This window comes from Toxotes jaculatrix, chromosome 23 (genome assembly GCF_017976425.1).
Source record: "Toxotes jaculatrix isolate fToxJac2 chromosome 23, fToxJac2.pri, whole genome shotgun sequence".
Lineage (NCBI taxonomy): Eukaryota > Metazoa > Chordata > Actinopteri > Toxotidae > Toxotes > Toxotes jaculatrix.
Genome location: NC_054416.1, coordinates 12,977,677 through 12,992,149, shown reverse-complemented (window position 1 = coordinate 12,992,149; position 14,473 = coordinate 12,977,677). Strand labels below are relative to the sequence as shown.

The window sequence follows — 14,473 nt, the reverse complement described above, 5'->3', positions numbered from 1 at the left end:
TTTCCTGTGGAAGGTGGAAGGCGAGAGGCTGGCTGTGACTTTGGGTCTCATCGCACAATGATACTGAGACACCTTTAAAGTCACCGTCTCTGCATCTGCATGCGGTTGATGGTTGTCTGCGCTGCAGTGAAGATGGACATGAACCACAACAGGAAACTTGTGTTTGTGTTCTTTCTGATACCCTGGTCTGGCCTGTTTTCTTTGAAATGGCGCTCTGTCACTGTGTATACACAGTATGTATGAAGCATTTCGCTGGTCACACAACCAACAACCCAGCTGCAGCACTGCTCCGGCTGCAACAGAGTGCATCAAGAAATATTTTAAAAAGCCCAACATTTTGCATCTATAGTGTTTTACTTTCATGACATATCGAATGTGTTTTTGTAATTTGGGTGAATAGGAATGAAATGTGATAGGCACATTAAAGCAGTGTTACACAAATATGTGCATTATGACCAAAAAAAAAAAAAAAAAAAAAATTACAGTATACAGTTACACTGTTTCTACTGTTTCCCACTGATGTGGTGAACCGGTATGCACAGGGGTGCATGTTGGCAAACAAAATAAACAGTGTGACAGCATGAGAAAGCTTCAGCTTCAGTTTCTGTACATGGTGGTTAACACCTTTTGCAAGACATATGAGTGGATACATACAAAGGTAAGGGGCATCATAGTGGAGGTGAAGGAGTGCCTTTCTGTAGCCTTTGACACACTTTGTCAGTCTAAAATTGGCTGACTCATTGGGTCAAGTGTCTGTATTAAGAAACTTGTGGGTAATCAATATATGTCTATATCTATATATTTTTTAATTTTATTTAATTTTTTTTTTTTTTTTACCAGTTATTAGCCTTTACATTATGAGTCAGTATTTATCACTTTGAATCAGTTTTGTGTCCCTTGTGTGATGAATGTACGCACAAAAAGTCCGGGTAGAAACTACGACTTCGACCGTCACACACACTGTTTCCACTTCCTGTCAATGACCTATTGTGCAGCAACCTTGTAAAACCACAATTTCCACCCAGTGTCCTTATCGAGGGCTGAAAACGTGTGAAAACGTCACGTCACCTTTGCTATATAATCAACTCATTAATTAACCACTAACTGGCTGTTAGCGAGTTAACTGCATTTCTCCTTTTAGCCTCATACAAGTAACCTGAGGCCTGAGACCACAAAGATGAGAAAGAGAGAGTTTATAGAAAATATTTACACTCACATAAAAAACTTTTACATGTTTCTGGTATAGACGCGTAAATGTTTGTACATTATATACAGATATAGAGAAAATTAAAAACAGAAAATTTCCGAAGCAGATCCTCATCCACTTTCTTTCGGCTGCACACGCTCAAAGTAATCGAAGGATTCGTACACTGGAACCTGACACTGAAAGAAAGAGAGAAAGATAAAAGCAAAATCATTGCAAACTATTGCAAACTAAATATACTGTATCGGAGCAGTACAGTCAGATATAAACCTGTGTCAGATAAGGCTGCTGAAAAGCTTGAGGGTTTGTGGCGCTCAAAGGTTAGAAGACTTCTGCTAATGTGTACAGCATTAAACAGAGTAGGCGTGATCAATAGGCACAATAAGTCAGAAACAGGATGTCAGTTATATTTTGTAATAATGTTTGAACACTTGAAGTGACAGCTTTGAGCACAGCTGCACAGGTTAAACGCTGAACTTTAAACTGAGTGTCCCAAAAAACAGAAGCTTCTTTATGCTGCAGCACAGTCTAGTATAACAGTCCTGTATGAAATCCTTCTCTGCTTATTTACGACTGTGTGTCAAACCTGTGTGTCAAAGCCGGAGCTTGTTTTACTGGATTGCATAATACTGGTTCTACCTTATAATGCTGTCTATTAAAGCAACACCACAAAGTGGAACTTTATAGAAAGTAGTAGTGAGTAAACAAACTTAAAGTTAAATTAGTTTCAACAAAAACTGAAAACTAAGGAAATATTTATTTCACCTATGTTTTCTTTCAGTTGAGTTTTTTTTTGCACACTCTCAAGTTAAGCATTAGTCCAAGTCCATTTAAATAAATCTATAAAATCACATATGCATTTGCATTTTTCTTCAGAGATGCCTTACGTATTTCACACCATTCACCACATGACACCCCCCCCCCCCCCCCCCCCCCCCACACACACACAGTCACAACACACAACGTCTGCACGGTATCTTTGCAAACACAATGCTTTTACACTCACCCACTGAGAGGAACCTCTGGAGGAGGTGGGGCTGTGTTTATCCATCTCTGCCACCTCGGAGTCAGTGTGGGGAACCTCATAGATCACCCTGGCTGCTTGTGCTAAACCCGTGGGCGACACACACACACACACACACACAATTAGCAAGACTTTTGCACAAAATGAAATTCTGATTTATTATAAATTACATGGGTATTGCATATCGTTTGTCTCTACCACTGTTTACCTTATCTAGTTTTACTACTGCTATTACTACTAAAAAGCTCGTAGTACTACTACATCCCACTTTCCATTTTCTTTTCTTACTAATCTCTTGTCACAGGCATGCCCTGGGGAGTGGAACCTTTGTATACACTTGAGTAAGATCACCAGTTAATTGTTGTGCTAACAGAGAGTGACAGAGGGTGGACTGCTGTGCCAGGAAACCACTGCTTCTTCAAATACTGTTCACCTCCTCTGCCATACTAAGTTGGCTAATATCATGTACATCCTGTAGAGCTAACCTTGTTATAACAAACAATTCCTCTTCATTCTCAGTGGTCAATGGTGTACCACAGGGTTTCATTCTTGGACCCCAATACATTTTTAATTGAAATGATCCCCAGTCATATCTTATTTAAAACTAATGACCCCCAACGGTATAAAGGCGCTTTATAGTGTGAGCAGCACTGTAGCAGAACAGCAGCAGCAGCAGCAGCAGCTCTGGTGCTTCATGCAGGTGCCTACACAGGATGCACTCTGGCACAGTATTGAGGTGTAGATCGCCCCTCGTTTCGGAAGCTTTCAGAGGCAAACACACAATCAATGTTAGTTACGCGCGTAAACTGCAGGAACGTGAACTGTACAGCACAAGTAAAACGCAAGCTGTCACGCAGCCTCGGTCAACGGTAAAAATTAAAATAGGGCAACTGAAAAACAAAGCTGTCAGAATTGCCTCTAACACATTGATATTTATGATTTCATCCTGCATAAACATGATTTTAGGAAGCAGCTTTCTTAAACTATTTTTTTTTTAGAAACACTTTATTAGGTACACTCCAAAATTCTAACACCAATCCAATCCAAACAGTTCAGCTGTGAATTCTGCCTTTATATTCATACTTGAGACTGTGGCACAGCAAGTAAAGAGTGCGGCTTTGGACTTTGGACCGACCTGAGATTGGAGGGTCGCCGGTTTGATCCCTCGACCAAGCGCAACCCTCCCTATGTGGCCCTGAGCAAGGCACCGATCCACCCCAGCTCCCTGGGCGCCATAGTATGTAGCCCTTTGCCCCAGCATCTGTAATGCATGTGCATGCTTGTACACATGCTCTAAAATAAAATTTAAATTAAAATAAATATAAGAATGATCAGTTTTGATGACCCTATTCATTTTACTATGTGTTTGCAGACAGACGTTCCCTTTTATTTTACTCTGACACCAAATCTGTACCAACAGTTACCAGCAAAATAAATGTTGAGGAGGGAAGGACTGAATCTGTATTTTCATTAAAGAATACTCACCAAAGTTTTCATTTTGCATAGACCTGTGTTTCAACCAGAAACTTGTAGTAATACACTGTGTTTTACTGTCACATTATTATGATGATATTTGATTTTGCTTGTACAAAACTTAAACATCACTTACACAGATACTGAAGACACAGAATTTTTATGAATATTCATTATTGAGGTTGGATTTTCCCCTGGTGTTGAATTACATAGACAGGTGTATCTAAATTAGCTGAATTACTATCATTTTTCCTAGAAAATATATTTTCTCACTTACTTTGGATAAATTTGGGTTTTATTTGAGATTCCCAATAAATCTGAAGTGAGTGGAATTTTGTCCGGGGCATTCTGAGCATAAAAAAAAAATATTGAACTAATTACAGGAATTACATTTCCAAAATCAACACCAAAATCGCTGTCCCACTTATTCTGGATAATTCACAGGCTTCGCTACTGTGAAAAGTTTGCATGATTTTTTTTGGTGCGACGGAAACTAAATTTTATTTGCTTCCATTATTTTTTTGGTGGAAGGCAGATGACTCCTGCATGGATAGACACCACTAAAGGTAAGTTAGTAAGTTAAATGGAGCTATTGACTGTCTGATACCTGAGTAATAAAATTACATTCATGTAATGTATAATAAAAATATATTTTTACCTTGTTTCGTTCGCAAAACACAGAAACAGGTCAGAGTGATGAGGAGCAAAGGAACCACCACAGCTGTGCCAATTATCACGGTGAAGTTATGACCTGAATGTCCTTAAGGGTGAGAAGAAAACATAACATTACAATGATAATTACAGGACTGGAGGTGAAGTGTGTTTTTTGCTTTGTTGTTGTTGTTGTTTTTTCATGTGATTGGTGTGTGAATTAGAAGAGATCTCACAAAACTTGCACCACAGGATGATGACAAGTCGTTTATAGATTCAAAACAAGCGAGGTTTGACCGATCCAGTTTCAAATACACATTTTTATTAGCTCCAAATCAGTCACACTCTTAATGCAGTGCTATGGAGCTATGGTGGTTTGTCACCTACCAGAATCTGTGTGCTTCTCATGGTCCGTAACTGTGATGACTGTTCCATTTCCTTGGTGTACAGCATGAAATGGTATCTCCAAATTCACCTTGCAGATGTATCTCCCTGAATCTTCTCTTGTGATGTTTGAAAAGGTCAAATTTGAGCAGTAATTTGAGTCACTTTTCAGAGGTTCCTGAGATTGATTGTTCAAGATGATAGTCTCATTCATATCTCCTGTTTTATATTTCAGCCACTGAAGTCTTATTTTCTCAGCGTTTCCTCTCCAGCAGCAGGTGATGTTAAAAGTCTCCCCCTCCTTAACAGAGACATCAGGACTCTGGGTCACAGCATCTGTAAATGAAACACCTGTAAAGAGACAGAGTGATGAATTATTTTGAAGTCCACAATAAGACCTTATTCTCTGCATCATTACAGAAGCTGAACATCTCAGGGTTTTGGAACTTTACAACAAACTCAGAGGCTATAAGCTGCAGGGACAGGATCTAATATGCTTCATAGTGATTTAACAGTGAAGTAACAGTGGTCGATCATTTTCTCAGTTTCCATTTGTTTGTCAGTGAAACTAACGCTCTGAAACGTACTGTGAAAACACATGGATCAGTTTGAAAATTTCAAATCATTGAGACACATTGATCCAAATCATAAAGTAATTTAAATAGTAAAGTTAGTATGTACATAAATGATCAACCCGTTTGATCAGTGAAGGCCTACAATGCTCTGACACTACCAATAAACAGTAATTAGCAGGTTTGGTCATAGTTTGAACATTTTATGCACAATTACTAACCAGACACAGATGTGATATGAACCAGAGACAGATGTGATATTAACCAGAGACACATGTGATATTAAAGGTTAAGTTGTGTTTCTACTTACTCCAAGATGAGAAGGCACAGAGAGAGGCCAACAGCAGACTGCTCAGGATCAGCTTCATTTTCTCACTGTTTCACCTCTGACTGCTGACACTCATCTCTTTACTGAAGTCCCTCCCACTACACATTTATACACACACACACACACACACACACACACACACACACACTAAAGAAACACACTGGGCATCTTTTTACATTTTCTTCAGAGAAGAGTGAGAAACCACAGTTTGCGCTCCTCCTTCCTTTAGACAGATGGCAGCTGCAGATCCTCTGTAAGAAGCTGTAGCTCAGATTTTCTTTGTTCTCCTGACCGAGGTTGCAGACAGAAGTCCCCTTTTATTTTACTGTGACGCCAAAACTGCGATAAGTTACCAACAAAATAATAAATGTTGAGGAGGGAAGGACTGAATCTGGATTTCCATTAAAGAATATTCATTGAATGATGGCAAAGTTTTCCTTGCATAGACCTGTGTTTCGACCATCAGGTGAGATGTTTGACGTGACTCCACATCTAAGCCTGAACCCGGTAAATCAAGGGGTAGCACTGGAACATCCAGTACTACACTGTGTTTTACTATCACATTATTCTGATGGTATTTGATTTTGCATGTACAAAACTTGGTTCTGTCCCATAAAGCATCTGACATCAACTGTTATTATTCGTCTCATCACTTACTGTCCTCTTGTGGCTGCAGTAGGCTACTGTCATTTTCATGTGTGTGGCTCTGTCAGGTGGAGCTGGGAGAAGCGTTGTCTGGATGTTTGCACATGAACATTGTGGCTAATCCTGGGATCCTGGACAGGTGACTAGACACAGTTAGCTATAGTTCTGAGATCAGTCATGCATTATTGAGTGCATTCATGCACTATTATACACATGTGGAAACCGTACTTGTTCTGGACCATTTTCACCTGTGCATGAATACACATTAACTGCTTTCATGAGTATTTTGGGGAAGCAGGAAGGTCAAAATAAAAACTGGTGGGTGTAATAAAGGTGTAGGTGTAACCCGTCAGCCAGTGGAAATGGAGCTGTGTGGCACAAACCTATGAGGTTTGGATACACACATTATTTGTTAATAGGATAGATTCATTCATGATTTTGGTCTTTTTGTGTACTTGTTGACACAAAAAAAAAAAAACAACTAATGCAGTCCAATAAATCCTTCTGTCATAGTTTCAGTGTTCAGTTTTTGTGGAAACTGAATGTAAAGAGCACAAATATGAGTTCTTTTCAAGAATTAGAAACCTGACCGTCTTAGCTCTGTCTTGGTGTAAGCTCTCCTTAAGGAACAACAACATCACTCTCTTTCATGACTGCCTGTCACTCATCACATGTTCTGAATCCTATTTTAAGATGCACACGTAAACTAGGAAGGAAGTCACAAGTCTGAATAGCAAATGGTCTGAGATCTCACCTTTGGATGTGTTCAGTACACAATGACCAAAATAACATGCACATAGAGTAAGAACTCTGCTGCCCTTGATTCACTAATAAAAAGACGGACTGAAGCATTAAACATGAAATATTTCTCTTCACAAATTACCCAACACTTCACCAGTGAAATTTAAATACAATATCAACTGATGTAAATTTGTAAATGTAAAAAAAAACCACACACATCTGATGACCCACAGTTGCTGCATAGATCTAACTATTATCAGAGAGAGGGGAGTTGAAATGGCAAAATAGTTTGAGATGGGCAAAAAATATTGGTAGGAACAATTAAACAGCACCTTGACACTGGTAGGGACACGTCCCCACTATCCATATGCAAATCTGCGCCCACGGTTCGATACAAATAAATGACAGAGCTATGATCCTCCTCTGTTTGTATCTGCAGTACTAACATTTAAATATACCACATGCCTCTAGTTCCATTTCCCTTGCACCAAAGGTGTGACAGTTACTTGATCCGTCTCAGTCAGTTGGAATCCACTGTAATTGACATGAAACAAGTTTTCACTATAAAGTAAACACGTTCTTTCAGGTCTGATTTGGAGTCCACCAACCCCTGAGATTTAAAAAAAAAAAAAAAAAAGAATCTGTCCCTGTAGCTGCCAGATGTTCTGCTGTATTCACCAGCTGGTGGCTAACTGTTTGGTGCTGTGTAGGTAACTCACAGTGGTTTGAGCAAAATGTCTAATGGAACCTCAGAAATCTGAAACTTTTGACCAGTTTATACTGTCATAATTGTTTTGGACTGTCTTAGACTTTGTTAAACTCTTTATGGATCTTTTTGGTGCTTTGGTTAGTAGTTCCTGTTTTATTTTGAAGTCGTGTTATTCCGTTTTATTTTGTAGCCCTGGTCCTTGTGTATGTGTTTTTAGTCTACTTCCTCTCTATGTCTAGTTTTCCTGCCCTTACTGATTGTCTTCCCCCCTGATGTGATTCACCTGATGCTTCAGCAGTTGTCCCATATACACACAATAATACACAGATAAGCATTTCATAGCAATATGATCACTTGTTATTAAGTCAAACTAAAGCAGAGATATTGTACAGGAAAGCCCTGTTTCTTGGATTAGTCAGTGTCTCTGGAACAATCTTGTATTTAGCTGAACAGCTATTTCTGAGATGATGTTGGCTTTGAAAAGGTTGTGTCCAAACTGAGTTTGTCGAACTGTCTGTTTAATATTTGAAATTAAAACATGAAACTAACCAAAACAGGGAAACAGGGTTTCAACACTGACAATAAAACATGAGTGCAAAGCACTGTATACTGAAATGAGTTGTTTTCTAGATTAACTGTGTCTTAACTACCTGCTGGGTGAGAGACACTGAAGACAGCCTTCATTTAAATACAGTTTATGCTAAATATGGTTCTTCAATGTGATAATATTGTAGTAATAATAGACTTTATTTATATTGCATTTTTCAAAACACAGTAACAGAGTTTCCGATGTTTTATTAACTGAGGTCAGTCAGTTTTTTTTCTCTTCTTCCTTCTGCTCCTGTCTCATCTTTTCCCTCTTCTTCCTGGTCTTCCTCTCCTCTTTGGGTTGGAGTGGGTGTATTTGAAGGAGCAGCTGAAACATGAACACATTGACTTGACATTGACACAATTTGCCTTGTGAACAATGTGAATATCTGAACCAAAGTTCATGCCAGGTCAGACGGTCGTGGGGGTGAGATTTCATTAAAAACCGCACACGTCCAAAAAGCCTCATGGTGGTGCTAGAGGAAAAGTCACTGTGATTCATCCTCTGGGTGGTGGATCAACAGAAGACTCACAGACTGACATTGCCATACACAGTGCTATGCTGCTAGCGTGGCTGAAAACCTTTTATATGAGTTTGGTTACAAGATTATTGTACTGTACCTGCTTTGTGTTGCTGAGGTTTGGTCCATCTGTTGTTGTGGACGTAGAAGAGGGTTACAAGAAGAACAAGGAGAAGCAAACACCTCAGACAAAAGATCAATATATCCATCCCATGAGAACCTGAAATTCATCCACAGGGGAAAGCTGCTCAGTTACACCTTCTTTACCATCACCAGTCATCCTGTAAGAACACTGTGACATGAACGACGGCTTTAAAATAAGAAAAACATAACACAAGCGCAGCCATTTATTTGGGGTATTTCTGTGGCCTTGTTTATGAACCAAAGTACAGGACAAAAGCTCTTGGTGAATTATTACAATTTTTATTACATTACTTTGTGTATTGGATGTTTAATCACTTACCACCAGCAGTTTAATCACTTACCATTTGTAACCCCTGTGTCTGTAACTGTGATGACTGTTCCATTTCCTTGGTATACAGCAAAAAATGGTATCACCACAAACACCTTGCAGATGTATCTCCCTGAATCTTCTCTTGTGATGTTTGAAAAGGTCAAAGCTGAGCAGTAATTTAAGTCACTTTTCAGAGGTTCCTGAGATTGTTGATTCAAGATGATAGACTCATCCAAAACTTCTGTTTGATGTTTCAGCCAGTAAATTCTTATTCTCTCAGCGTTTCCTCTCCAGCAGCAGGTGATGTTAAACGTCTCCCCCTCCTTAACAGAGACATCAGGACTCTGCATCACAGCATCTGTAAATGAAACACCTGTAAAGAGACAGAGTGATGAATTATTTTGAAGTCCACAATAAGACCTTGTTCTCTGCATCGTTTCAGAAGCTAAACAGCTCAAGGTTTTGGAACTTTACAACAAAATCAGAGGCTATGAGCTGCATGGACAGGATTTAATATGCTTCATAGAGATTTAACAGTGAAGTGACAGTGGTCGATTACTTTCTCAGTTTCCATTTGTTTGTCAGTGAAACTAACGCTCTGAAACATACTGTGAAAACACATGGATCAGTTTGAAAATTTCAAATCATTGAAACGTATTAATCATAAACAGAGACAGATGTGATATTAAAGGTTAAGCTGTGTTTCTACTTACTCCAAGATGAGATGGCACAGAGAGAGGCCAGCAGCAGACTGCTCAGGATCAGCTTCATTTTCTCATTGTTTCACCTCTGACTACTCACACTCATCTCTTTACAGTTTCTTTACAGTCCCTCCCACTGCACACTCACAGACACACACACTAAAGAAACACACTGGGCATCATGTAAGTCTGCATTTTCTGCAAAAAAGTGTGAAAAACCACAGCTTGTGTTCCTCCCCCTTTCAGACAGATGGCAGCTTCAGCTCAGATTTTCTTTGTTCTGTTGACAGAGTCAGTCTTATGAAGTTTTACCACTGGTCAGTCATAGTTGCTGCACTGACATTATACATAACACAGAGGGGAGTTGAAATGGTAAGATCGCTTGGGATAGGTAAATATATTGGTCAGGATAATTCAGCAATACCTTGACACTGGCAGGGACACGTCAATGTATTTGTATGAAAAGTGCTGTACAAATAACGTCTGATTCATTGATTGGTTGGTTGGTTGATTGATTGATTGATTGAATCCATTGTAACTGACATGAAACTGAAATGATGCTCTGATGATGCTAAACAGTGAGCTGGTCCTCTGCTTTGGACCATCGGCATGACGGCAGGGCGCAAACAGGAAGACCACAACAATACCTCAACCACAGACTGCCTGTCTTCAAACCCTTAACTGATGTAGCCCTTCAGGTGCCCAGCAGCCTGCTTGTGTCTCGCATGCAAGTGTCTAAATTTGTCAGAGTTAAAGATTGATATCTTTATGCTGATTGTGGCAGGTCGGTCACCTAATCACTCACTGCAACACTTCATCATGTTATGTTGAACCACTTATCACTGGTGTTAACTGTGGTGACTGCAGCATTTCCTTGGCTTGAAACATAAACTGGCAACTCTTGTTATTTTGGCTCATCTATGTGTAGCAGCAATAGACAAGTACAACATCCTGTGTGTCCTGCTGTCCGCAGACGGCTGCAGGGACTTAGTGAATTAAGGGAGAAAGTTTTCATATGCTATAAAGGAGCTGTTTAAACAGATACATTAACCAAGGTTCCTGCTTTTTCCATGGTTGACATTCATTTTTGATTCTTAGCAGGTATAATGTCTACAAAATGCTTACAGTGTTTGCTGTGTTCGTTTTGGTGACTAACCAACAGACACCACTGTCGCCCTTGATCTATGGGCGAGGCTGAAAACCAAAACCTGTAACAAAAGGAAATCCTGCTTCTTGATTATTACCAGCCACGACATTAAGGCTGGTATTGTTTTCACCCCGTGAAACCACCTGTGTTTGAGCCTGTGTGCGTGTCATCTTGGCAAAGTCTGGTACTAGTGACACTTACTGATGTGAGAACTACCACAGAGGTGGTTGTGAGTAAAATTGCAGCAGCTAAATATTAATTTAGACTTAGAACAAGCATCCAGGATTTGACTGACCTAAGGTTTTACATGCTGATTTAATACCTTTGTCTTCTAAGTGAACGAATTTCATTCTTACTCACTTATCACTTGCCAAACCAAGATATTAGACAACGCTTGATGAGTGCATGTCAGGCCAGTGGTGTTTTGTCACCTACCTCCAGCCGTGGGCTGATCTGTGTCGTCATCTGTGTTCTTTCGGGCCATAACTGTGATGTATGTACCATTTCCTGTGGCTGAAGCATAAGCTGGTACCTCCACCGACACCTTGCAGACATATCTCCCTGAATCTTCTCCTGTGATACTTGAAAAATCCAGTGTTGAACACTCACATGGTTGGTTTTGCAGAGCTCCCTGACATGTGGTCTCGGAGCTGATACTCACAAACTTAGTTTCTGTTTGAATTTTTAGCCACTTCACTCTCACTCTTTCAAACTCTTCAGTCCAGCAGCAGGTGATGTGTATCCTCTGCCCCTCCATGACCACAATGTCAGGAGTCTGGGTCACAATAAATGTACCTGATGACACAGCTGTAAAAAGACAATGAGATAAATGACTGGATAACAATGTTTTTTTTTTTTTCAGGTTCATCCTGACTGCTCAGCCCCTCACCTCTCTGTGAGGGATTGGCTTCACTTGCTTGGGACTCAGTAAGCCCTTTGATTCCCAGGATGACAGTTACCTTTCGACCGTTCACTGTTCTTCACTGGACTTCAACTGCTTAAAATAAACTTCTATCTTAATCTCTTCGACATTGTAATAATTTGGTCACTTTTGTTTTTCGGTGAGGTGAGGTTGCTGCGAAAGCCTCTATAATTAGACTCGAAAATCTTTTCTTTGTTTAAACAACTTTTGAACGATGATTTCATCTGTACTCAACTTGAACATCCTGTGATGATCCCCAAAAGCTATGAATTTGGTTTTGCTTCAATGCCTTAATTCAGTGTTAAAAATATCAGTTTATATAGTTTTATAAAGGTGATTTGAAAGATAAAGTTGCAAAATAATTCTTTTTTACTTACTCCAAGGTGAACAGAGAGACAGGAACAGCAGACAGCACGGTAGAAGCTTCATCCTTCCGCGTCAGTTCAGCACTGAATGCTGCTGCTTATCTCTTCAGAGCTAAGTCTCTCACATCAGACACACATAAAACATTACAGGCCAGCCATCCTCTTCAGTTAGAGAAACCACAACTGCTGTTCCCCTTCAGATGAGTTGATGTCCTGCCCTCTGATCTGAGCTGGCAGAGAAGATGGAAAGACGAATGGGCAGAAACTAGATAGCGTCATGTAAATTGAAGCACGGTTTCAAAAGCCTTCTATCATGGAAATTTGAAAACATAAACTGTTAATAGAGCTTAAATTGAGGTGATTCATTTAAAATTAGTTTTGACTCTTCAGTTTTTCACATCACCCTGTCAGCTGCTGTCCATCTGCTCACCTAGATGCCCTCGGACTTCCCTCTCCTGTCTCAGTGTCCTGACTCCCCTCACCCATCTAACTTGTTTGCCATTCCCCAGTCAGCTCCCAGTATTCACACCAGCTGTCTTTTGCCACATTGTTTGTATTCTATCATTCATGTTCTGGACTTTGTTCTGTTACATGATTTGTTCCAGTTATCGGTTCCTCTACTAAATTGCTATCACCTGTGTTGTTCAGTCTATGAGCTGAGCACAGGTGTCCAATTACTGTTTAGACATCTGAAAGTTGCTATGCTGGGTTTAGGTATGTGTAGGCTTCTGATTTGATTGACAGCCCTGGGAATTGGTCTAATCAGGCAGCATTAGTGAAAGCACTTGTGTGGGTGGACTTTGGGCGTGTAGGAAATTCACCAATGGATCAAATGTGATGTGATAAGTTGTCACTCCCGGCAACAAACCCACATGAAACTGTCAACAGCTCACCCAAAGGTCAAAGGAGAATTTCAGCATCTTTCAGCTCAAAGTACAACACACACTGTTTATGCTCTGGCACCACCTTGTAGTGCACTTTGGTGTTTTAGGAGAACAAAAATCCAGTGTGAGACAGTTACGCCTGGTGGACAATTTAGCAGCTAAAGAGACAAACATTTGGCTGGTCCTTTTCAGAGGACCAGCTCCTAAGGTCTGAGATTAGGCCCCACAAATAAGCACAGTTAGTTTTTTTTTTAAATTTTATTTCTTTTGAGTGAGTCACAGCAGGTTTGAAATACTGTCAAACCCCCTCCTACAATTTCCCTTGTGTTCTATCAAAGTCAGGCTGCATCTGTTTTAAGCTGTCTTTCACTTGTTGGATCTTTGGTGTAAGAAAGTAAGTTTTCCACAGAGAACACACTTTATTTGCATGTTGAATCAATTGACTAATTTTAATAAATTTGTCCTAATTTGGATTGGGATTTATACAGGCTACTTTTTAAAAATTGTTTTAATGTGGATATTTAGTGGTTTTATTTAGGACTATGCTATGATCAGTTAAAGCAGGATTTTTAGCAGGCGAGTTACATCAACAGCAGTAACAACAGTGCCATCTTCAGTCTGTCAACTTGAAACTGAAGTATTATAGAGACATCCCCTTTCACTGTAACACTAAAGTATCCAGGCTATACTTATTTTGCTATTCTCATATACACATTTACAGAGGCATTTTTTTAAATTAACTGTCACAAACCTATCTGCCAATCAAACATCATGTCTCTGCAAGTTGTGGTTTGTACTGTAGGTATGGTTTTTGTCACACTTCTGTCATAAAGTATAGAGTATTGAGAGGTCAGGATTACTTTGGACTGAAACTTGGTCAGTTAAAGTAGGAGACAGACATATGACTATATATATATTCCACTGTGATATTTCAGCATTGTGCTATACTGCTATGTCTAGAGTGTGGCAGCACCTTCAAACACATGCTATGACCACAGAGCATGTTTCTGTGCTAATTACTCTGGCTGTGGCTGGAGTGCTAAAAACACCCCTCGTGGATGTGAGTATAAACTCAGTACTACAGTAGAGCTCAGGAAATAACCTCATCCTAACTGAAAAAAAACTAAGCTGTATATATCTATATCTATCTCTCTATCTAT

At 39.7% G+C, this 14,473-nt stretch overlaps 1 protein-coding gene and 1 long non-coding RNA gene across 5 annotated transcripts; both read right to left on the bottom strand.

Annotated features, from left to right (window-relative positions):
* Positions 1-1,176: 1,176 nt before the first annotated feature.
* LOC121177525 lies at positions 1,177-12,524 on the bottom strand. 4 transcript variants are annotated; one of them, XR_005893267.1, is made up of 7 exons: positions 12,442-12,524; positions 11,578-11,949; positions 4,740-5,087; positions 4,360-4,461; positions 3,364-3,521; positions 2,211-2,311; positions 1,177-1,383 (listed from the first exon to the last, which is right to left on the bottom strand). XR_005893267.1 is itself a non-coding variant. In XM_041031855.1 (6 exons), the coding sequence occupies exons 1-6, from the start codon at positions 12,491-12,493 to the stop codon at positions 1,318-1,320; spliced, it is 1,041 nt and encodes a 346-aa protein (XP_040887789.1). In that variant the 5' UTR covers positions 12,494-12,524; the 3' UTR covers positions 1,177-1,317. The 4 variants fall into 4 exon arrangements, 2 of the variants coding, with proteins under 2 accessions (XP_040887789.1, XP_040887790.1); XR_005893268.1 differs by having other exon boundaries at positions 4,360-4,452; XM_041031855.1 differs by lacking the exon at positions 3,364-3,521.
* On the bottom strand, positions 8,131-10,111 carry LOC121177527. The gene is made up of 4 exons (XR_005893269.1): positions 10,008-10,111; positions 9,304-9,667; positions 8,941-9,060; positions 8,131-8,647 (listed from the first exon to the last, which is right to left on the bottom strand). It is a non-coding gene; the product is annotated as an uncharacterized LOC121177527 (long non-coding RNA).
* Positions 12,525-14,473: the final 1,949 nt, after the last annotated feature.

Coding starts and splice junctions, on each gene's coding strand:
- LOC121177525 (XM_041031855.1), bottom strand. CDS start 12,493: ATGAAGCTTCTACCGTGCTGTCTGCTGTTCCTGTCTCTCTGTTCACCT. Junction 11,950..12,441: donor GTCTCTCTGTTCACCTTGGA/GTAAGTAAAAAA, acceptor GTCTTTTTACAG/CTGTGTCATCAGGTACATTT. Junction 2,312..4,359: donor TGTTTTGCGAACGAAACAAG/GTAAAAATATAT, acceptor CCACGGGTTTAG/CACAAGCAGCCAGGGTGATC.